Source organism: Colletotrichum truncatum (genome assembly GCF_014235925.2).
Source record: "Colletotrichum truncatum strain CMES1059 chromosome Unknown Contig_0003, whole genome shotgun sequence".
Lineage (NCBI taxonomy): Eukaryota > Fungi > Ascomycota > Sordariomycetes > Glomerellales > Glomerellaceae > Colletotrichum > Colletotrichum truncatum.
This window is the reverse complement of record NW_027222400.1, coordinates 1,783,952-1,807,621: the sequence shown is the minus strand read 5'-3', so window position 1 is coordinate 1,807,621 and position 23,670 is coordinate 1,783,952. Positions and strand designations below refer to the sequence as shown.

General features: G+C 51.0%; 8 protein-coding genes across 8 annotated transcripts; 5 read left to right on the top strand and 3 right to left on the bottom strand.

The window, feature by feature from the left end:
• Nucleotides 1–3,945: 3,945 nt before the first annotated feature.
• Nucleotides 3,946–5,437, top strand: CTRU02_205377 (uncharacterized protein; the record flags this gene model as incomplete). The annotated part of the gene is made up of 5 exons (XM_036722674.2): nt 3,946–4,309; nt 4,387–4,467; nt 4,528–4,635; nt 4,708–4,755; nt 4,812–5,437. The coding sequence occupies 5 exons, from the start codon at nt 3,946–3,948 to the stop codon at nt 5,435–5,437; spliced, it is 1,227 nt and encodes a 408-aa protein (XP_036585571.2).
• A 655-nt stretch (nt 5,438–6,092) lies between these two features.
• CTRU02_205376 (vma21-like domain-containing protein) lies at nt 6,093–6,500 on the bottom strand (the record flags this gene model as incomplete). The annotated part of the gene is made up of 2 exons (XM_036722673.1): nt 6,093–6,226; nt 6,296–6,500. The coding sequence occupies 2 exons, from the start codon at nt 6,498–6,500 to the stop codon at nt 6,093–6,095; spliced, it is 339 nt and encodes a 112-aa protein (XP_036585570.1).
• A 715-nt stretch (nt 6,501–7,215) lies between these two features.
• On the top strand, nt 7,216–10,335 carry CTRU02_205375 (ATP-dependent helicase fft2; the record flags this gene model as incomplete). Its single annotated transcript, XM_036722672.1, has 1 exon — nt 7,216–10,335. The coding sequence occupies one exon, from the start codon at nt 7,216–7,218 to the stop codon at nt 10,333–10,335; it is 3,120 nt and encodes a 1,039-aa protein (XP_036585569.1).
• Nucleotides 10,336–11,127: 792 nt separating this feature from the next.
• Nucleotides 11,128–12,258, bottom strand: CTRU02_205374 (fumarylacetoacetate hydrolase; the record flags this gene model as incomplete). Its single annotated transcript, XM_036722671.1, has 6 exons — nt 11,128–11,260; nt 11,312–11,412; nt 11,463–11,807; nt 11,857–11,892; nt 11,950–12,189; nt 12,244–12,258. The coding sequence occupies 6 exons, from the start codon at nt 12,256–12,258 to the stop codon at nt 11,128–11,130; spliced, it is 870 nt and encodes a 289-aa protein (XP_036585568.1).
• A 531-nt stretch (nt 12,259–12,789) lies between these two features.
• CTRU02_205373 (uncharacterized protein) lies at nt 12,790–13,151 on the top strand (the record flags this gene model as incomplete). The annotated part of the gene is made up of 3 exons (XM_036722670.1): nt 12,790–12,882; nt 12,937–12,968; nt 13,025–13,151. The coding sequence occupies 3 exons, from the start codon at nt 12,790–12,792 to the stop codon at nt 13,149–13,151; spliced, it is 252 nt and encodes an 83-aa protein (XP_036585567.1).
• Nucleotides 13,152–14,409: 1,258 nt separating this feature from the next.
• CTRU02_205372 (uncharacterized protein) lies at nt 14,410–16,113 on the top strand (the record flags this gene model as incomplete). The annotated part of the gene is made up of 2 exons (XM_070204547.1): nt 14,410–14,827; nt 14,876–16,113. The coding sequence occupies 2 exons, from the start codon at nt 14,410–14,412 to the stop codon at nt 16,111–16,113; spliced, it is 1,656 nt and encodes a 551-aa protein (XP_070061651.1).
• Nucleotides 16,114–17,410: 1,297 nt separating this feature from the next.
• On the bottom strand, nt 17,411–19,302 carry CTRU02_205371 (hexose transporter protein; the record flags this gene model as incomplete). Its single annotated transcript, XM_036722668.2, has 6 exons — nt 17,411–17,599; nt 17,664–18,400; nt 18,454–18,711; nt 18,771–18,874; nt 18,938–19,063; nt 19,121–19,302. 6 exons carry the CDS (start codon nt 19,300–19,302, stop codon nt 17,411–17,413), a joined length of 1,596 nt encoding a protein of 531 aa, XP_036585565.2.
• Nucleotides 19,303–22,978: 3,676 nt separating this feature from the next.
• Nucleotides 22,979–23,545, top strand: CTRU02_205370 (uncharacterized protein; the record flags this gene model as incomplete). Its single annotated transcript, XM_036722666.2, has 2 exons — nt 22,979–23,119; nt 23,183–23,545. The coding sequence occupies 2 exons, from the start codon at nt 22,979–22,981 to the stop codon at nt 23,543–23,545; spliced, it is 504 nt and encodes a 167-aa protein (XP_036585564.2).
• Between the last annotated feature and the right edge of the window lie 125 nt (nt 23,546–23,670).

Below are 23,670 nucleotides of genomic sequence, written 5' to 3'. Positions count from 1 at the left end.
GATGGCTACCTACCGGCTTTGATGATGCAATAGCAGTCAAGTTTCAGACTGAGCTGGTGCACAGCTGCCTTGATACACATTTCTCATGCGGCTGCATCTCACCCACATGGCTGACCAGTGTGGATGGATAGCCGGAGAGGGAACCAGGTGCATGGCTGAGATTGGTATCAAAGTAGGATCGAAGTAAAGCCAAAGATGAGGGCGGGGATGGAAGGACGGATGCCCGGTCAGCCCGGTACCCCAAACACGGCTGCAATGTATCCAGGCGGCATGTAGAGAATAACCTGAAAAGGCGAGGTTATCTCTCAATGTCTAGTCTTTGCCGTGTCCAGTGTTTTGGCATGTCTTGGGTCTAGATCTTGTTTGGAGGGTGATGGGTGACAGTAGGTGGCTGATCGGGCCTTATCGTCTGTGAGACCAAGGCTAAGGTTCCTGGGCGCGGATGGAACCTCGTATGGAACTTGGGGGATTGGACGGGTGGGATGGCTTGATGAGGGGGCGAAACGCGTAATGGACAGGCTGAGGAATGGAATTCCCCCTCCGACAGCACCACAACCTCCGGCATTTTTCTGCCACTTCCCCCTCCCCCTCCTTCTCCATCCAACAAGTTTCCCAGCGTGTTAGCACAGGAACTGGACAACCGGCAGCGTCGATGTGGGGGTACGTACTCCAGGCACCAGGAACGTTTCCTGGTGGTGTGTGAATCTAAAGCGTGAGGTGGGAGGTGGACCACAACGAAACACCAGTAAATAGTACGGTGGAATGTAAGGTAGGCCTTTCACTTGCTTTTCTTGCTTTACCTTGCTCTCCGCTGGACCAGTCATATCAGCCGGGCAGTTGTGTTTCCAGACAGGCCGACAACATGGCGGGACTAGAGAAGTTTTTTTTTTCTTTCTTTTTAGTACCAGCATCTTCTGATCGTGGAGACCCCGGTCACTTATCCTAGGTCTAGGTAGCTAGCTGGTCGTTCCATCGACTCGTCACCTGTCATTCATGGAAGGGCCGGCAATTGAAGCCAGGATGAGACGAGACTGGACATACAACTGTATCCCATGTTGAAGTAGACAAAATACATTGAGCGTCGTAAGTCACTAGTTTGAGTGAGTTTGACCTTCGTTGGGGCGTCGGTTTGGTTTGGCGATGCGCGGGAAGGAGTGGTGATCGGAAAGGCAGGAATGGAAGGTACCTTCTCTATCCGCCGAGTACGACTTTCACTTTACACTACATGCCTATGCCTGTCATGACAGGCCACGGCCTTACTGCTTTTGATGATGGATGGAGTGGCCGCCACACACCATCTCGCCGTTCCCGCACCTGCTCGCGCCAGTCACACATCACTTTCAAAGTCGGCTGTACCTTCGTTGGTCGGTTTGCTACCTCGTATAGATACCCAAGGCCTCCCGCCACGCTTTTACTGATTTTTTTTGGGCATTTTTGGAAGTTTCCCTCTTTTTTTTTTTTTGCTTTCGGTTTTGATTCACCAGCAAAAATAAAAAAAAACGAAGGTCGTCTTACATATTATCCACGCGCATGGAATAGTCAAAGTCAGTCACTCACACATCATACCCTACTTACACACCTCTGCCAGAGCACGCGGGACAGCGTCAAAACCACAACCTCCCGCTCCTGTCTCTCCTGTTAATTCCCTTTCCTTATCTTCATGTCCCTGCAGTCTGTCTCTTCTGTGGCCGCCGCGTGTTCTCCCTCGTCCCTTATCGCCCATGGTTTATCAGCGCGTTTCGGTTTTGGACACTACTGACGCCGCCAAATTTACCAGAACACGCCATAAAAACTAAATAAAATAAAACTTTGACGAAGAGCTTCCTTTGGGCTTGGACCCAACCGGCGGTTGACGACTACCACGACTAGGGTCATCAAATAAGGCCGCAGCAGCTAGGGATAGGATACAACAAGGTGCGCACAGAAGGAGGAATTTCTTTTCGCCCCGTCCGTCATCTGCAAGCTGCGGACGCCAGCAGCACCAGGACGTGCGACGGTGCTGTGTGCTTCGCGGCGACGTGGGATGAAAGACAATTGATCCAGTTGTTGCCCTTTGATTGAATGTAAGTTTGGCTAACACTGGGGAGACGTCTGAATAGGCAATCACAACCCGCAAGTGCCATTCGGTCCATATTATTCAATTCCACATCATACCTTACACCCATACTCAAGACGACGCCAAGCTCCGAAAGGGCTGCGACCAGCAAATCAGAGACAAGTTGAAAGGGGAAGGCAGAAGGCCAGGTACTATTTTGAAAAAGCTCTACCGCGCGAGGCTCTGAAACACAAGATTGCCGTGGCTTGACGTCAGCAGCTTCCCTATCGACAAACCGACGCGACAGGGGGACATTAATGGTCGTCAGCTCATTTGCCCATTGATTTGCCCATCGCTCAGCTCAGAAGCCTTGCATTGTCATCCCTTTGGAGCGCTGCAGTGCCATTGCCCATCCACCAAACCATTGATTTTCTGGGTCCCGCCACCTGCGCCCACGCCCACATCTCCGCCAACAACCTGCGAGAACCCACGACGTTGCATTCGATCATCGATCATCCCCGGCCATCAAACATTATTCCCCAGTTTACTGGTACAACCTTTCTAGTATTGCGAATCGACAAACAGGCAGGCCGTATACCTTTCAACAGGCCATCAAATTCAAAAACGGAAAGACTGAACATTGCGATCTCCGCTTGGAATCCTGACCATCGGAATAAGCATACGCCCTGCAGACAACTGCCGGCGACAGCAAAAAAACAAAAAAGAGAAAATAAACACAGCAGAACGAGAAGGAAAGAAAAAAAAAAGGTAGCCGAAGAGACAGACAGCAGCACCCGGTGCATTAACTCGACGAGCTGCAGCACTGAATCGACACGGGTAGGGAAGAAAAAAAAGACCAGACGGAGAAGAAACCGGCAACCGCATCACCAAGACATTCGTGGTCAATCAGGAGGCGCTTACAGCCTGGGCAAACCCAGCAACAACTCTCCTAAGCCAGCGTCCTAGCGCTCCAGGTCACCACTTATTTTTTTCTCCTCCAGAGTCTACCACCACTTCCATCGTTGAAAAAAAAAAAAACAAGTGGTTCTTAAACCCCTTGTGGTCATAGCACTTACCTGTAGCGGTAGCGCCCCCCAAGAGCACCACATCCCAGTACCTATTGGAGCAACATCCTGGCGTCGCTCGCCCGAAGTTGCCCCCATCAGCATCCATCAGACTCTTTGACTCCCGCCCTTCTGTTGCAGCTTGCAGCATCCCGAGCCAAACATCGGCCAGTAAACCCACTAGGTACGTATCTTTTACCTTAATGTACCCGGCACCACACTTGGCGAGGGTGTTATTCTCTGGTAGTAGTCACCGTCATTGTAGCTGGGTGGTTGCCCGGCTGTTCGTTCCTGCTCGGCACGACACCTTTCCACTGAGGATGGCCTGTAACCTTACCAGCCAACACACACCTTGCCAGCTTGCGGCCACCCCCAGCCACATACGAGACACTCTCTTCCCTGCTTTCCTCTGTCTCCTTGCGACAACAATTTAAAAAAAACAAACACCTTCACATACCCACAAAACACCAAGCTTCCTGTCCTCGCCGTCTCCGTCCATCACATCTCCATCAGTGGAACTCTGGAAATAGCCCCAGTCTACGGGTACACCACGTTCTGCTAGTCCTGCATCCACTTTCCACCCCGGCAGCCAGCCGGAAACACCACACGCACCCCTTCTGCCCCTTCTCTGGTCCACTTTGCCTTGCTCCATCCCAAGCCGCAGTCTGGGAACGCTACCTTGGCTGCTTCGCTAGCGAATCTCCTGGGAACCGCCAGTCCACTCTTCCCCTTGCTGACCCGCGATAAGGCACGCAATAGCTCCATTAATCGACCTTGCTCGCCGAGAGCAGGCCCGCTGCCCCCCGAGACAGATCAATTAAAAGTAGCACCCTCCCCCGGTTGCCCATGATGGCAGAGCATACACTTCCCGCGCTGCCTTCCCAGCCTCAACAGCCGAACTCGCAATATTACTCGCAACAACCCGACGAATATCAAGAACAAGCTCAATATCGTCCATATCAGCAGTACGAGCAACCTCTACCTGTCCAACCACCGTCGTTGCCCAGGACCGAGTCATCGCAGTCCCAGAACCAAGGCCAGAGACATTCCAAATCGAAGTCCAGAACCTTTAGTTTTCAGTCCAATAAAACCCATAAGAGCTCTGGGAGCAGCCACAAAGTCGACTTACACGAAACACCGCAAGAGAAGGAAGCAAGGAGACTACACAGCAAAGCCGACCCAACCATCGCTATGAGTGAAGCCGAGCCTTGTAAGTCAATCCCAGCACGTCTTAGCTCGGCTAGTTGTTGCTTCACTGGCGCAGACTACTAATGCACTGAATGACAGCTGCCGTTCAGGCAATGACTAAGTCATCTTTGGCTCCTTTACGTTCCATACAGCACAAAGACAATCTCGGCAACCCAATTGGTACGTTAAATATGTAACCCGAGGGACTTTGTGTGTTCGTGTGCTGACTCCTGGTTTTAGCCGAGCCGGATCGGTCCAACCCAACACGTAGCAGGTGGGAACGTCCCCTGGACACCATTCGCAGCTTCGAGGCTGCGATTGATGGAGGTTACCGTGATAGGGACCGCCGTAAGTCTTACGTTCGTTCAGGCATGTCTACTAATACCCAGTCTCTCAACTTGATCTAACACTGGACCCTAGACACCGAGTCAATCGCGACATGGAACCGACGGAGCAGCTACTATGCCAGTGAGTTACATGTCCGGATGGTGTGGATTTTAAGCATAGCTAACGCACCAGCGCAGCCAGCGGACCTCGCAACCCCCATGAAAGCTATTACAGCGGTCGCCCGACTTCGTACCGGCCCGAGAGCAGTCAGTTCGGTATGGGCCCCAGCCGGCAAAGCTACTACGATAACTATCAGAATGGTGGGGGCTACTACGGCGGGAACGACCTCCCCTATCGACAGAGAGTACCAAGAACTCAGACTGAGCCGCACCTAAACGGCTATGGAAGGGGAGAGCAAAATATCTACCCACTTCCCAACAAAGATCGTTCCTATGAAACCGTTACATCGGCGGCTGGAAGTAGAAGCTCGGCGGAACAAGCAGGATATCACACAGATCCGACAAGCAGTGACAACAGCTCGATTGAACGAGTCGCGCCGCCACCGAGACGGGAGCCTGTCAACGATTATGGCATTGGTTTCAGCCAACCGCAATCATTTCAACCAGCCCCTTACAGGCCAGACAACGGTCCCTCCAACACTCAGCAACAAGCATATCAGCCCGTAAGCAGTGGTCCGCCGGAGGCTGACAAAACAAACGTACTCCGGAGACCAGTGGCTGCTCCACAGCAAAAGCAGCAAAGGCCTGAAATGCCTGCCAAGAGGAAGAGTTGGTTTTCCCGCCGGTTCAGCAAGTCGTCTTGAAGAGAGCGAGGACATGAGATATGAGACGGTTTCGTTTTTTCTTTGTCGATACCCCATTTTTTCTTCCATCCGGAGACGGCGAGGTATTATTTTGGCTACAGGGCAGAAAACGTACAGTATGTGACTGGCCCGGCCCGGTGACGGTGGAGTGCCGTTTCTCCCATGAAATGGCCCTTACAACGATGGGGAAGCTGGTTTGCCTGAGATGGGCCAACAGACCAGTCCATTCCTGAGTTGCTTCATTACGCGATGGTTTAATATTGTTGGATCACGGTACCTGCATACGATTAGTACGATGTTGAGATTATGATGGACCATCTAGGGATTGGAAGGACAGGTCATGGAATCATTGGCGGTTGGCTTGCATGGCCTGCATTCGCAGAGTCCAGAGGCTAGGAGCTAGGGGCTGGGGACAAGGAATCGTTCGTCAACCTTTCCACAAACCCACTCGCCTTAGTCGTGACCGGAGCCGCGTGGAAACGAAGTAGTGAGATGAGATAGCCAAATAGATTTGTTTGTTGCTCACTTGACGAAACCATTCACTTCGGAAATCAAAACTTGTGCGGTGTGACGTATTCTGACCCGGCGACTGATTTCATTTCACGCAGTCAATGACAAATACAAAACATGCCATATTCCAGACGGTGTTCGGTTTTCAGCGATCCTTCTTTCCCTCTTTCCAATCACCTAGCTTATCACTTTGGTCCTCCCTCATAGCAACAATGACATATGTAATGAGGACAACGTTCGCTACAATTGCAGCCAGGCCGCCAGCGAACGTTGAGTTGCCTGTGGGATCCAGTGAGCTGATTGTTCCGACACATTCTCAAAAAGGAATGAAGAAACTGTGGAACCTACCCTTGAAAATCAAATTGACAGTGGCAAAGTACGTGCCGATAGGCATGGCAATCATTGCGAGCGTGAATCCGAGGAGCTTGATGATGACATCCATAGGCACAGCAGGTGTAATGTTTGACTTCTCGCTGGCAGCAGGGCTCGAGCCCACCTGGTCATCTTTCTCAAGGATGGTCTTCTCCGAAGCGACAATACGTCGGGTAGCCATTGTGATGCCGGATTACAGTAGACCGCAGACTCAGATAAGATGGGGTTGAAATATGAAATGGGACAACAAACTGCAACTCGTAAGCATACATTCAACAAGAAGGGAGCAAACAACCCACATCTTATCAGTTATCACGGCAGGGGCGAGTTCTTGATGGAATTGGTCGGGCGGAAGACTCGGTGTTGTTGAATGTTGAAGTTGTCGCAAGTCCAGGGTCCCACTGCGAATGAGCTCTCAAAAGTAGAACGAGAGTTAGAAGACAGCAACTACAGTCATTATTGGCACTGTATTGCACTGTGCCTTAATTGATGACGCCAACCACGTGCGGACGCGCTACGGGTCTTCGTCTAAGCGCGTCTCTTTCTGCCGTGTCAACGGACGGGGGAGGGATGTGCCCCAGAAAAATCCCACTCTAGAGCCGCTGCCGGTTCAAATCTCGACAGCTCGCTCCTCCCATAAACTCCCACAATATACAAGATCGTAATTACCCAGTTTGTCACTCTTTCTTCGTACCTTTCTTGGTTTGATTTCATTGGTTGTATACACATCCTGAAAATAGGGCTTTCCTTCCAACGTCGAGTCGCTCAATCGAGTCTTTTATACACTCGTTCATAAACAGCAACACCCCCCGCCTTGTTGATCGGCCATTATTCGCCTCTTCAAGCCACTCGTCGAACGTTGAGCAGCTCCTCGATACTGCCAAACAATACCGGCCATGGAGATTATTGATATAAACTCGTCCCCTCCGCCGCTGAGAAGGTCAGCAAAGGATTCTATATCGCCTCCCAGGGGTGCTCACCGTAGCAGTGACGTCGATGAGCTCGGCGATGAGACGATTCCTTGTTCTCCATTTCAGACTCAAGCTACACAAATAATCAACCGGACCTCGCTCGCGACGCAATCGAAACCGCTACCCGACCTATCCTCCTCCCCTTCGTCTCGATCGATCATCGAGGTACCTGCTTCCTCGCCTTTCCAGCCTAAGCAGCCCAAGCAGCCAACCGTCTCGAGCTACTTCAACCGTCTTGCGCCTGCTGGTACACGGTTCCAACCCCCTGCTCAGGCGAAGTCACTCAAGCGGCCTGCTGAAGAGCCACAACTGATCGATGACTCCTCTGATGAGGAGAGCAAGCGAAGAGGTGATATTCGGCCTACGGCTTTCAAAAAGCATATTTCGTCCTTTGAATATGTTCCTCTCGACGAAATGCAGAAGAAAATCGACCATGTGGCCGATGCGTTGAACCACACCCTACCAGTCAAGTGCTATAAGGAGGCTTTGACTGCGTGTCATAACGACATATCCGACGCAATTGAGTACCTGCTGGAGGGTAAACATCTAAAGAGCAAGCACAACAGCTTCGTGAGCTCTACGAAGCCGAATGTAACCGGCAGCAACGACAGACAAGTAACACATGAGTCGAGATCAAGCCGGCCTGCCGAACCTACTAAGCCGCGACTGCTTGGGCACCACACTCCAAGTTTGCCTACCCCGTCTCGAAGCATTACCCCTTCCCCCCCGAAGCAAAAGCGTCGTCGTCTGATGCAGGGACGCCGACCTGGCAGATCTCCAGTCTCGTCGCAGCAGGTTCAGGAGGAAATCCATGAGGTCAATGATGGGTTAGATGAGCTTGCCGACGACAAAGTCGACGAGCTAATTGTCATTCCCGACGATGGGGATGATGATGACTTTGACAACGAAGAAGAGGTCAATGAGGCAGTGAAAGAAAGCTTGCAAGACAAGGCCCTGCAAGCTATCAACACCAGCTCAATTGAGGACTTGTCCGCCATGACGAATATGAAACAAGACGAACTTAAGATCATTGAGAACAAGAGGCCTTTTACTACCATCGAAGATGTCCAGGCGGTCACTCTTTCAAAGACGGGCTCTCGGGGCCGCAAGTCGCCCAAAGTTTATGTCGGAGAGACTTTGGTGGATGCCATTATGGAATTTACTCGGAGTGTCAACGCCATTGACGAGGTTGTTGCCGAGTGTGAGAAGAAGGCGAACAGAGTGAAACAAGAGATCAACTTGTGGGACATCGACTTCAAAGGACAGAAACGCAGCACCCAGGGCTCTTCGAAAAACGGCGACCTTCCCTTGACACCGTCCAGCTTTGGAGGACAGAAGTATTCTGAACCCCCTATTTCTTGCCAGCCAAAGTTCATGGACGGACACTGTACGATGCGCCCGTTTCAGCTGTTCGGTCTTAACTGGATGTCACTATTGTACAATAGTGGCTATGGATGCATTTTGGCCGATGAGATGGGCCTCGGCAAGACGTGTCAAGTCATCTCCCTCATTTGCCATCTTGTCGAGAACTATGAGAAGACGGGGGCCGGTGAAAGACCTTGGCCTAACCTTGTCGTTGTGCCACCATCCACTTTTTCCAACTGGATGGGTGAATTCAAACGTTTCGCACCCGATCTTTCAGTTCTTGCTTACCAGGGCTCACAAGCAGCTCGCCGAGATATCGCATACGAGATGTTGGAGAACCCCGAAGACCACCATGTCGTCCTGACAACATACACTCAAGTCGGCTCCGAAGAGGACTTGGAGGCTATCCGTGAGCTCCAGCCAGCCACCGCCATCTTCGACGAAGGACACAAGATGAAGAATCCTAAGACGAAGATCTACAAGGATCTGATCAAAGTTAAGGCTGGCTGGCGAATGCTGCTTACAGGCACACCTGTTCAAAACAATTTGATGGAGATGCTTGCTCTCTTGAACTTCATTGATCCCAAGCAGTTTAATGGCCGGATGGACCAGCTGCAGTACATGTTTAGTCAGAAGGTCACCATCCGCGACGTCAACAACGGCGCTTTTCTGTACGGAGAACGAGTCAGCAGAGCGCGGACGATTCTCGAACCTTTCATACTACAACGTCGCAAACAGCAAGTCCTTTCTGACATGCCGGCTAAGATTTGCAATGTGGCATATTGCGATTTGGCGCCATCCCAGAAAGAGCTGTATGAAGAGTATGAGCGTCTCTTCAAGTCTGGCCCGGTCAAGAAGACGAGTAGCGGCCGCCAAAGCGATCAGAACAACAGCTGGATGCAACTCCGCAAGGCAGCCATTCATCCTCAGCTTTTCCGACGGTACTTTGACGACAAGAAAGTTGAGAAGATGGCAAAAATCTTGATGCGGGAAGTGCCGCAGTCGGAACTACAGCAACCACGTATCGATCACTTGATCGGCGAGCTGCAGAATTGCTCAGACTTTGAGCTTCATCTTTGGTGCCGCGATTACGCCTGTATCAGACATCTTGATATCCCCGAAGGCTCTTGGATGGAGAGCGGCAAAGTTAAAAAGATGTTGGACCTTATCCACCAATATCGGGAGAATGGAGATCGTGTCCTTGTGTTTAGCAAGTTCGCAAAGGTCATCGAGATTCTTCGAGAAGTTCTCCACACTGATGGCATCAAACACTGCGTTCTCTATGGCCAGACCGAGGTTGCGGAGCGTCAGAGTCTAATTGACGAATTCAACAACGATATCGACATTACCGCCTTCTTGCTCACTACCGGCGCAGGTGGTACCGGTATTAACTTGACTTCTGCGAATAAGATAATCATCTTCGATCAGTCTGACAATCCCCAAGACGATATTCAGGCTGAGAACCGTGCTCATCGTCTGGGACAGACCCGCGATGTCGAAGTGATCCGCCTTCTTACCTCCCGTACCATCGAAGAGCTCATTTACAAGGCTTGCCAGAAGAAGATTGAGCTGGCTGAGAAGGTCACGGGCGCAGTAGAAGAGGTGGCCGGAAAGGCTGCCGAGGAGAATTTGGAGAAGGAGGTTCGAAAAATGATGGTTGAGCAACTTACGCCTTCCTGATTGTGGTTCGGCCTGCGCTAAATAACTCAAATGGCTGCCGACTCATGGCAGCTGTTCACAAACATCAGCTATCATCCTGACAACAATTGCTCTTGACTTTATTTGCGCCAAGATACCACAACGCTGAGGGGTTTGACACAGGTTTTTTTTTTTCTTGTACAATAATGGAAGAGGCAAAGACACGAGCATTCGCGCAGAAATTTTATTGCTGAAATGGGAAGAACTTTTGGCGGAAAGCCATCTGGGCTCAACGGGACACTAAAGGGAGGAGCAGCGAGCCGAGGGGACTGATGCGATTCTAGGACTTTACATAGCATTGGAAACCGGTCTAGAAGGGCAAACCACAGACATTGGTAGGATAGAAAAGACCATCATCAGCTTTAGACGATAGATGAGGGTTAGGACCTGTTAGAGCGGCTACTACAATGAATCTTACGAGCTGCATATTTTGACGCCTGATTTACTTCAATGGATGTCTACTGCTTGTTCCTTCTTTGTCATGATAAGCCACTCACTGAGTTGGTGCCTCGCAGCCGTCACCACAGTCTTTCTTACCCATCTTTGTTATAATCGCCCCTATGCTAGTGACTTTCTCGTCCTTCGTCACGATCCTTATAGATCTAGGTTTGAAGCCAGCAAATTGAAGGCACTGCTTAGTGAAGTATATGCCTGGTTGTAGAAGAAAAGGGTTGAACCTCACTCTCCCATACTCATCAACCGCCAGGTTTCAAAATTACATGTTTCTTTTCCCACCACCCAGTCTCCGTCTCCAGCCAGCTTGTGGCTGACTCCTCAGATCTTCGACTTCACCTTGCCAAACTCGACCTTGTTGATGCAAGAGCCCACGTTCTCCAGACCGACTTCAACGACATCGCCATCTTTGAGCCACAGCTGGGGCTTGCGGCCCATACCGACGCCTTCGGGGCTACACGCGCATCAGTACAGGCACTCAACAGTTTCTGCAATTGTCACTTACGTTCCAGTGAAGATGACGTCTCCCGGTTGCAGAGTGGTGCCCTGACTGAGGAAAGCGATCGTCTTCTTGATACCAAAGATCATGTCTTTGGTGTTGTTGTTCTGTATTTTCGTTAGCTTAGGGCTCTGTAGCTGGCATCGCGCAAACTCACCTGGACAGTCTTTCCGTTGAGCTTGGTAAAGATCTTGAGGTTCTGCGGGTCCTTGATGGCCTTGTTGGTGACGATTCCAGGGCCGAAGGGTGCCCAGCCGTCGAATCCCTTGCCGAGAGACCACTGGCCGCCGCCTCGCTGGAGCTGCCAGTCGCGGTGCGATACGTCGTTACCGACGGCGTAGCCCAGGACGTAGTCGAGTGCCTCGTCCTCTGACACATCGGAAGCAGTCTTTCCGATGACGATGACCAGCTCACATTCATAGTCCAGCGTGCTGCCTGTTTGTGCGATTGGGTGCACGGGAATAGGGTCCGTTGGGCCACTGAGAGAGGTGGTCGGTTTGTACTTGCTTGGTTAGTATACAGCCGTGGCCCGTACCAGTGGGAAGACCTACGAAAAGAACGGGGAATTTGGGAATGGCCATGTTTGACTGCACAGTATTAGCTATTGAGAACAACTACAAAATGCAGTAGAGGATTTTCCTGACCTCCTTGGCGTGGTTGGCATAGTTCAGACCGAGGCATCGCACAGTCTTGACTTGCTCAGGCGCCAGAGGGGCAAGGAGAAGGCGGATGTCGGCGACGTTTTCTGTCACATCATGCCTACCAAAGATGTCGCCGGTAACAATGCGAGCTTGCTTCGCCTTCGCGATGTCCGTGATTCCGCTGGGGAGGATGGCATCGCCGTAGTACGTCTTGCCGTCCCGGGCAAGGAAGCGGACGAGTCTCTATGGATGTTTGTTAGTCGGCGCGAGTTTTGAAGGAGATAAATTGGTCCCCACGGAAAACGAAGCCATTCCTGCAACTATGAGTATACAATCCAATTGAAACCAAAACGAAATTATACGAAACGGACAATATTCTACAATCGATGAATGTTTTGTAGATGTTGGAATGAGATGAGTGGGCGCTCATGTCTGCCGGGACGCTTCGCTGTAGCAACCCCCACGAAGTTCAGCGCCTCCGATTTCCAGCCGCTGACCCCACACTCCATCATCCAAGAGCACGCCTGGTCCACCAAACCCTTGTACCGCAGTTGCTGGAGGTCCTTCCGGCTATTGTTTCGGCACCGTTACGCCATCGCATCCCGGCCCTTTAGTACCCTTTTGGGACAGGTCCCCATATATTCGGAAGAGCTTCAGCCAGTCTAAATTAGCTGAGTCATCATCACACATAGGGAAGACAGGGAATTATTTCATTGGTTCAAGTCAAGAACGGAGCTCTTTCCCTGGTTGACATCAACGATTCGAGCTTTCGCGAATATCCATTTTTGATGAGCTGCAGACACAACGCAACTTCCGCTGCCTTCTAAGAGCTTGATACAAATTATGGCAGTTAAACGGCGCGGTCTTTCCGGTCTCCAAAGGGAGGTTCTGGCGCTCTACAGGCAGTGTCTCCGGGAAATCCGCAAGAAACCAGAGGTGAGGTTCTTCGAGATTGTATTGGAACACGGGAGAGCTAACAAGGTACTGCAGACTGCGCAACCTCATTTTAGATCTTTTGCCAGGCAAGCCTCAGTATATTTTTGCGGGCAATCAAATTCCAAGCTGACCAGTAACGTAGGACCGAGTTTGACCGGTATGTCACTGTAGACAAGCGTGACTTCTCTGTGGTTGAGCACTTGTTGCGGAAGGGTCGGCGCCAACTTGAGACTTACTCATCACCCAGCATCAAGGATGTCATGAGGTGAAGACGTCACGAGTATTTCGTAATTGGTTCCTTCTGCAAAACAACTCCTTGTATTACCTGGGAAAGGATGGCCACGGCCCATAGATTCAAGGCCACCCGCAAGGGGCGTGCTGACCTCTTCCCCATTGTACCACTACATGTCCCTCCTACGACTCGTTTTGTTACCTAGAACACATGATACCATCACGAATTCTTCTTTGGAAACAGTTCTGATATTCCCCCGATACCGTCGAGTATGGACGATGCTTGATCGCGACAGGATCTTCCGAGACTGCAACTGCCTCTTGCCTTGTCTGAACCCGCCTCTTCCTGAAGCTGAACCATATCTAGCCCACAAGGCAGCAAAGGACGTCTTTCAGAAGCCCTTAAGCCAGTCTGTCGAGGGCCTCCGCCTCCAGCAGCGCATAACTGTTCGTTCCAAGCCAGCTAGTAGGGTTAGACTTCCTTCGGGCAGAGTTTCTCGTCCGAATACAGACCGGCTGGCTGTTAGAAGAACGCGTCGGCCCCAGTCTGGATCCCTTACAGCCGTGCTACTTCAAGAGAGAGAACTTAAAAAACTCCGCAGTAGCATAGCATCTGATGCCCTGCAGCCCTTAACACCGAGTCCTCGACGACATAACAGACAATCCGTTCAACATCCACCTCGTTCGCGGTACGTCACAATGAATGCTACAAGTCAGGCCGGTACAAATGGGCCAGAAAAGGCTCGGAATACTCGTGCAAGGTCGATTGCGGGTCCTTCGGGATCTCCGAGCCGACAGAGATCAACACGCAAGCTGGATCGACGCCCATTTCCCTCCAGCAGTCCGCTGAAACAGCGAGAGTTCCCTTTGTCGACCGTAAGGGAACCTGAAACTGGTGAACAAGGTGGTTTAGTCACATCTAGTGAGAAACGCTTCGGGGTGGCCGACCCACAGCTTTAGGAAGCTGTTCGCAGAAGCCTCTCACAGCAGAGTCAAGTTTCATCTCTCGCGTCTCCATCCAAAAGGTCGTCAATCCATTTGTCAGACGTACCACAACCACCATCGAGGACTTCAAGCCACCGCCGAGCAGTGGATCGATTTGCCAGACAATTGGAGATATACGCAGAACGTAGGGAGGCCGCGGGCAAATTGCCAGTCACTACTCCAACGCCAGAGTCTGGCCTCTCATTGCATACCGTAACAGCATTGCTACCGTATCAAGATCAGTTTCTGGCAGCTGGTCTGGCGGTAACGTCTGCCCAGCAACAGCACAAATCGCAATCTAATAGGAGCCCAATGAAGGTGGAAAGAACCGAGGCCGCACCAGACAACCAAATGCTACATCCGATCGAGGCGCAAGAGCCACAGTACCAAAATAACCCTGGCCACCTTCAACTTAATGGCTTGAGGAGTAGGACTTCAACATCGACCTCCTCAGACTCCAGCAGCTTGAGAACACATGTTGCCTTTACTCAACCAGATGCGTGGGAACTTGCATTCATCGACGAATTACCCCCTAAAAATTCTGACCCGTCTTCTAAATGCTGCAAACTACCCTGTTTCCCGGGCCAAAGGGATGAATCAAGTGAGGTTCCAGCCAATAGAGCTCCGCCCATTCCCTCACCAACAACAATCGATACTCCGAACAAGATCTTGTCGAAGTGGCAACCGGTATATCCTCAACAAGACAAATTTGTCGTCATCAGATCCCCAGGTAAGTATTTGATTTATCGTACAGTTTCAGCAATTAATACATGCACAGAAGGAACTGATTTTCGAGACCCTCGAGTCAAAACGTGGCATGGTAATACTATGCAGCAGCCGTCGACTTATCGCCCGATAAGCAAACCTCGTGTAGAGCATGAGTATATCGAAGTATCAAGTCCGACGACCCAGCAACCTGAAAATCCAGTACAGAAGCAGGAGAACCTACCGCCAATCCCCAAAAAAGCTTCAGGCCGTCTGAAAGCTTCGACCAAGCCACATGAATTGACGCAGCTCAATTCGTCAACGGTAAAAGGATGCCAAATGCCCTTGAAAAGTGGTGTGCTCACTGAGGACGGAGGTGTTTCACTTACCAACAAACATTTGCCTAGAGAGATTTCTGCAATTGCCAAGCGGCCAGTGAAGGCAGCTGCCAAGTCCGTTTCAAATGAAACCGCCCAAAGTGCCCAACCCAGTAGGAGCCGGGGGCAAAAACAAGCAAAGAATTCGCAAAAAGCGGCCCGTAAACCCTTAAGGATATCTACCAGACAACCAGAACGGAAGGCTAAAGAAAGAGCAGCTCGACAAGGTAAACCGGTAGAAGTTGATCACCCACCAATCTTCTATTCTGTAAGGATGTTTCGGAGCTTGCCGGGACCATCAAGGATTTCAGATGAGAGAATCGAGAAACGGTCGGCCACTACAAGCCACACAACCATCTCGGCAAACCCCGATTTGCCGTCTACATGGAGATTAACCCTTAGTACCTCCTCTTCACTCAAGGTTGCCATGGAAGCGGCATCACAAGAGATGGAAAATAAAGAGGCCAAAAAGGCCATGGGCACAGGTCTTCCATTGAATGGTTTGTTGGAGGAAGGGCAACCTCATATAAATAATGTGAAGAGTTACGATGAGAGTCCTTCTTGTTCTGTCGACAAAGACATCAACCCGCCGACGGAGATACAGTATAAAATGCCACATGAAAATCCTCAAAACAGTGAGGGTTCGTCTCCTACGGAACTTGATGACCGAAAAATTGACGACAGGGATGTATTGCGGGGCCTAAACATTGCAATATCTGCGGCCTGTAATGAAGATGTGGATGCTTGGATCAGACAGAGAACAGGCGTTCGCATTCGGCGTTTTTTAGCTGACTTGAGAGCTTTTGAAACCCTTGGCGATGTTGAGCAACCTGATCCTAAGCATGAGCTTGCGAGGAACAGAAGAGCGGGATCAAGAAAGCTCAAGGCACAAATTCAACAGTCGAGAGCTGCCCGGGAAGCGAGAGCGCATTGAGTAGAAATTAGAGGGCATAAAATTCAATGCCTCACTGAGAAGGCGCCTAAGTTTGATCAAAATTATAGATTCAGTATTCAGGCTATTAGCCTTACAATCCAATTCTAACATCAAACTACAATGTCTCATCTTTCAGGTGTGCTTTCAATCCAGGACCACACTTTTCAAAGGAGGCCTTAGTGTAGAGCTTTAACGTCATCATCGGCCTGCCCAGGAGAACAGGTCGGGATCTCCCTCTTGAAAACCATGGATCTGTGCGATAACTTCGTTCGTGATGGGAAGAAAACCTCCAACTAGGAAGTCTTGGCGGTGATAAAGGTGAGTTTAGCCAGCCGTAAAGATACCTAGGTAGGTAACGATCGTGCTTGTATGAACATTTTGCTATTACCAAGGGTGCGAAGAAGGAAAATAAGTGCTTGATGGCCGTCTGAGGTTCGGCGAGAGTAAGGATACGCTAGACATCAGCAACACTTTGTAGGGGGGGGAAGGTCGATTGGTTCGACTAATGAACCGCGCATCCCAGTTATTTATCTGCTCACCGAGCATGGAATTCCTGCTCGCGGCAACTTGTTGCAATTTTACGACACGTACTTCCAAATCGATGGATGCTTCATTGTGATTTCTTTTTCTTCTTATGGGGTCTAGAGTTATTGAATTGTTCATAATTGCGAACTTGATATTCTTGTTCAGACAAGCAATTTTCGTACAAATACACAACCTACAAGTTGGATAACGCTCCATGCAAGGCTGCGCCTTGAAATTAGTACTTGGAGAGTGCGCTTCCTGACGGAGTTATTTCTCCCTGGTCTGTCATCGGTTTCTCGAACGCAACAGTAGTACGTTGAGACTACCCCATCCATCACGGGCTTAACCGCCCGCTTCTTGGCTGCCATATGCCTGTCATAAGCGATCGGGAGAATGCCGCGGGAAGTGGGGGGACGGGGCACCTCTTCACAAAACCGAGTCATGCACCATCTCCACTCACTCGTAAAGACATTACACTCAAAAGGTAGCAACCGTTTACAGCTAGCCCTAGGGATGTTTGACCTAGACATCTCACTAGATTACATTTCACGGGCAGACGAAGGAGCTCAACGAAACGGGCTAGTAACATATGAAGGAGACGTGTATATCTTCGTATTATAAGTCGTTAAAAAAAAGATTATGTGTTATATCGCCATGACTTGGGGAACATTATCGTAGTAGGGGTATCTGCATGCTCATATGCTCTCATATAAACGGATTCAAGCAATGATGCTTCAAAATGGGACTGGGTGCCCCCAACAGCTTCCAACGTTTAACCACGCTTATGGTCGAACTCCTCGGCCTCGTGGCCAATTTTGACCTCTTGCTCGACCTGAGCGAAGTCGAGATCCGCAACCTCGGCATCGGGGCCGTCGATGACCTTGACGAGCTCTTCCAGGGTGGGGCCCTTGGTTTCGACGTAGAAGCAGTAGACAAAGGTAAGTTCGAGGAAAATCCAGCACTGGGAAAAAGAGTTAGTCAAAACGTTTCAACCACGGCTTACCGGGACAAACAGATGAACTTACAGTGTAAATGAGGTACAGCTTCCAGGTGTGGCCCTCGAAGTGCTCGAAGGCGTAGGGGTTGGCGTAGTTGTTGAGCGTCAGAGCAGCCTGGACGACCAGGTTGACAATCATGAGACCCTTGGCACGCAGCTTGTAAGGCAGGATTTCGATGGAGTAGCTGATGAGCAGACCGGACCAAGCGAAAGCGTAGAAGAAGCCAAAGAGCCAGATGAAGAAGATCATGGCGTAGTTAGAACCGGGAGAGCGGTGCTCCTCGTACAGACCGGCAGAGAGGGTCCAGAAGACGAAGGTCATGAGCATACCTCCGGTGGAGGCGAGGAAGATGGGGCGACGACCGAATTTGTCGACCTGCATGGCAAGAGTGAGAGAGACAATCAAGGACAGACCAGTCTGGCCGGCAGAGAGACCGAGTCTGGCAGTGGAGCTCGCGATGCCAGCGTTGGCGTACAGGATGTTGGTGTAGTTGGAGATAATGGCGTTGCCGGACCACTGAGAGAACAGACCGAGGGAGATGAGGACGATGAAGCGGTACTTGTTGCCAGGGGTGCGGAAGAAGTCGAGGTAGCTGCTGCTGTTCTTGGCGGCCATCTCACGCTTGATGGTCTCGCGAATCTCGCGGAACTCGAACTGAACAGTCGGGTGATCGTTGTTGCCGTTGGCATGGAACCTGCCAAGGATGTCCAGGGCCTCGTCGTGGCGGTCCTTAGCGATGAGGTAACGGGGGGACTCAGGTACCCCTTTGTTATGTCAGAAACAGTCCGAAAGGCTGACCCAACAGTGGACAACTTACAGAAGATGAAAAGCAGCTGGAAAATGGAGGGAACGGCCTGACCAAGGGCGGGAATACGCCAGGACCACTCGTTTCCGAGGAAGTCGGTACCGAAGGACAACCAGGCTACGATCAAAGCTCCAACGTTCCAGAGACAGTTGTAGACAGTCGTGAGTCTTGCACGATGCTGAGGGTGGCAGAGCTCAGCAAGCAACATGGGGGAGGCAATCTGGGCAAAGGAGTTGCCGAAACCGAGGAGAGCACGACCGCCCATGAACACTGTTGGTGGATCGATCAGCTCCCGATCTTTCGTAGAGGTTTTGTATCTCACTACTTACTGCCCATGTTCTGGCAAGCACCCTGGAGGACTGCACCTGCAACCATAATCACGCAGCCCACAACAATGGGGATCTTGCGGCCAAAGTTGTCGGCGATGATGGGGCTTTTTCTTTCAGTCAGTATGTGACGCGCGGTGATGGGTCCTTTAGGCGTGCGCGTGTCTTACACAATGGGGATCGAAGCCAGACTGCCGATCTGGTAGAGAGCAGCGAGAAGACCTAGCTCACCACCTTTTGGGTGGTTGAAAAAATCTTGCCATGAATTGAAATTCTGAACAGAGTTGAAGAACATGCTGCAGCGCAAACTGTCAGTGGGCCATCATTGTAGCGGCATGTGTAGGATAGCGTACCCATCGTAACCTGTGGTGGCTGAGGCAACGCAGAGAACCACGGCGAAGAAGTAAAGCTTGCGCAGGCCGGGGTCTTTGACCCAGTTGACTTTCTCAAACTCGGGAGCCTCTTCCTGAGCTTGGATGACTGCAGCACCCTCGCCCGTAGGCTTCTTCTGCGCGAGACCTTTCAAATAACCCATCTTAGTGATGGCTCAAAGGCGTCGAAGAATGAATAGGGCGCGGTATGATAGGTTTCTTTTCTGCTGGCGAGGAAAGCAAAAGCCAGAGCAGTCTCCGTGTATTTGGACCAAAGGATGACTGGAGAGGAACAACGAGCGGAGGAAAGACGATCCACGACGCGGGGTCTCCAGGTAATATATGGATCCGTGGAGCATAGGCGATGAGTGAAAGTGAAGCAGGCCTACTGTAATAACAACTACAGTGCGAGCTCTGCAGACGGATTATCGGACCGGCAGAGTCCAGGTCTTCGAAATGGGCATCTTGGGGCGTCAGGCGGGAACCACTTGGATGGGATCCTTTGCAGGAGATCCTAGTCGGAAGTCGGCCTGCCCCAATCAGCTGTCATAGTCAAGCTATTCTGCACTCAGGAATCTCTCTTCGAGAACGGGCAGGCTGCAGCCAAGGTGCTAGTTAGCCCATGTCGACGGGGGGTGTGGCCGATGTGAGCGGCAGGGGATTGCCACTTTCGTCCGGCAAAATTCGATAAGAGGACGTTTCAAGGAAAAGCTTCTTTGCCAAGCGATATGCTCTGCAGGACAAGACTGCTAGTCAAGACTCGTTCCCGTACTAAGCTATTTCCCCAAGAACCTGGCGCCGTCCGAACGGGTGAATGCAAAACGGACACCATACTTCAAAGTTTTGCTATTGTATTTTGCCGGCGTGTTGGGTGGACACTTGCGTCCACTAGACAAGGACCAGACTAGATGGAAAAGGTGTGCGTGTTCCACTTGCTGAGCGTTCCCCCTGGGGTCCCGTGGAGAAGACCAGTTGAAGTGGAGTTGGCAAGGAGGTGTCATTCAAGTGGATGTTGCGACGGTCTCGCCCGTCGACTTCCTCGTTGTTCCCGAAAGAGAGGCGTGGCTTGCAATAGTTTTTGGCTGGACCAAACTTGGGGCGAGGGCAGTACACCTCTTTCGGTACTTTATCCGTTGACGTCGACAGCTGTATTGTCGGGCGAAGGGCTTCACAAGTTATGTGGCCGGCTCCGTGCCCCGGAGGTATCCCAGTAAGCGGCAACGATGCAAGACGGGTACAATAGGAGCCAGAAAATTAGTTGAGTTTGGGGTTAACTAATTGACCGCTGCGGGGAACATAAGACCGAGGACCAGAGCGGGCCGGTCACAAGACCGTTTATGAAATCGGTCGATGAAGGCCGAGTAGGAAAGAACCCCACCGGCATCTCTCCCCTGCGGCCTTTGTCGTGTTGCTGTTCTGTTCCGTTTCCTTCCCGTCCATGTTGCCGTTTCTGGGCCGACCCGAGGGAGGACGTTGACAAGAGAACTGCGTTGGAACATCAGGCAATTACTGCCTTGCTTATGTGTCCAGATCCTCTCAATAGGCGTGGCGATAAACAAATGCGGCTAGTATTCAGGAATTCCGCAGTGACCTCGTGTTAATTTCCAACGGCAGCAGATTTTTTTGTTCCCATTTGTAACAAGCTCGATGTTGGTAGACCAGGCTTGAAGCGAAAGCATGTCCGTACCATTGATGCTACTTTGCTTCCAAGTGGGACCCTGTTCACTTCCCTCGGTAAAGTGTTCCCCCGTAAAATTTCTTTACCTTTCGGTACAAGGGATTAAGGCAAGTAGGCTACCAGAGGAAGGAATCGCTTCGAGCCTCTCGTAAATATCGGAAGAGCACAGTGAAAGATCATAGTGATCCTTCGGATCGAACTACGATCTGTGCTGATTGGTAGCTGAGCCGCAACCATCACGAAAGACTCGATTGAGCGACGATGAGACGAACACCTGATATTATGGTCTCGTTACTCCCTCGGTCGACTATCATCCGCTTTCTCTAGGCTTACTGATGCTGGCCCACACCTCTACAACCTCCATGGTAAATAAGGCGGATTAGGCATGTGGATGCGTGGATTTGTGGAGTGTTGCCACAGGATATGCTCGCCAACCCTAAGACATGTCAGTCAGTCGATGAAAGACGCGGACCAGCCCGACTTCGCATACAGACTGTGTCTTATGCCAAGCAGAGAAAAACCAGCTGCTCTCAGGTAGTCCTGAGCGTTGCGCCAGCTTGATAGATGTCAAAGTCACCATGTCGTCAACAACTTGTTCACGTGGTTCTGATGCGCATGGATATGGACAACGGTGGAGACTCTCTAGCAACAGGCCAGCGCCATAAACAACCGTACGACACGCCTAGCCGCCCACTTGTCCTCAGACGTCAGTCTATCAGTCGAACGGAGTCACCTCCACAATAATTAACGTGCGGATGGGTTTTCGCGGGGGCTCCATAACAATGGTGACTGTAAAACTAGATGGAGTCGAAGTTTGTCGTTCATGGTGTGAAGTTAGAGGAAACTAATGCGCCGCCGCCGCACATGGCGTTTTTCTCCAGGATGTCGCGACTTTGCCCTGCGTCACCCATGACATTTTGTGTGTATTTTTCCATTTAGCCTAAAATCAGGCTAAATACCACCCGGTAGTGGACTTCCTGGTGTCGGAGATCACGCTGTAGCAAAGTATCGAATTACAGGGTCTTCTTTGAGGTTGAACCAACAGGAAAGGAATTGCGATTTTGGGCCATTCTTTAGCTCAATCGATATGGTGCTCCGTGTTACAAACACTGGCTTTGCCACGGGCCGATTCATGTGGTTGTGGATTCCCTTGGACCGCCAACCCAGACATCGACGTGAGCCGGGTGATTCAGAATGAACGGATTTGGGGTCGCCTTCCACAATCTCGGGTTACGGCACTGTTGTTTCTCGGTTGGCAGCCTCTCCTCGTGATGATCAATCCATTAGAATATGATACGTGCAGTAGCAAGCTGTCTGCAACGACGGCTATCAGGCCCGCCAGACCTCGTGACAGCAAAAGACAGGACCGATGTGTTCTTCGGAATGGAGATCCCACCTCTGCGAAACAAGAAAAGATCAAGACGTCGTTGAACTGCGGCTGCGTCTTCCGAGCAGGGGTACTTTATCCATAAACTGCCGGCATCTTGCCGCTAACAGGATTTTGCAAGTCGCCAAAATGTACTTGCTGTTGCCAGATCTTCAAATCCGTGATCTTGGGACCAATTGCTTATGTTGCTTCCCGCACCAGGCGCTTCTTGGTCGGCAACGATACTACGTAGAAAGTAACACTCCTACAGCAAGCCAATAAATGTACCTGCATGTACGTTTGGGAACGTGCCGCTGCCGTGCCGACGTCTCCCTGGCAGGGCGCCACGGCTGACTTGATTCTATGGCAATTCAGAGAATGCCTTGCCACCTTCACATCACCAGGACTGCCGTTATAACACGGGAATAAGCTGGTAATCGGCCCTTCGGCATGCTTCTCATTGAGCAAAGCATAGTCTTGCATCTGTGCCCAAAATATGACAGTTATCACATCTTTTAACAATTTTGCCAGAAGACTTGACGAATGACTGCGATCAAACGATTGCTTCAGATCGGGCTGACATGAGTTTGGAGTTCGGGTGGTCGACGCACGGTCCCGATTCTTTCCCCGCACGAACCCCCAGCTCCTCCAGCGTCTGTCCCACGCCATCACGAACCTACCTCTCCTTCCCCAATCGTCTCCGGCTGCGAAATTATTTTGTCCACCACCTCCATGTGTTGATTGTATGCTGCTACGTGTAACAGTGAATATGCATGCCCACAGCTATATTGACGACATGCCTACCGCTTTGGAAATACTCCAGGCAAGGCAGAATTTTACGGTCCAGGACACGTCAGAGGAGCATTTCTTCCGATGCTGGCGACATCAGGACTGCAAAGTCTGCCTCGCAGAGAATCAATGCAGCTGGTGCCCCATGGTTGGTTCTGCTTTTGGTCACCCGCCCTGCTAGCAAAAATGGCTAATCATAGATTGCCGACAGACTTCAGCCTGTGTCCCGAATCCTTACACGATCCCATTGCTGGCTCCAGCATGGAATGAGGATATTTGCCCGCATTGGGCCGAAAGATGGGAACTGAGGACTAGACCACTAGGATGCCAGGTTTCGACCATCACCAGTCTTACATCCATTATCTCAATTGTCTCCACCCTCATCGTGGTCCTACTCGTGTTTCTGCTTGTAATCGCGATCCGGTGGGGAAGACGTCGTAGCCAGAGAGAACCTGGATGGTGGAGGGTTTGGAGGTACGACTGGATGCAAGTTTTGTGGCCGACGCGTCACATTGCAGAGCAAGACCCTTTACTTGGACAGGATCACAACATACAATCGCGTCAGACAGAATGAGGGCGAACACCAACATGCGCGGTGCTCGCTGTTCCCTCGACGGCCCAGGAGAGTTGAATCGTAGGTAAACTGGATCCAAATCTGCACCAAGCGCTACTTTATCATCGATGCAACTACCATCAGAC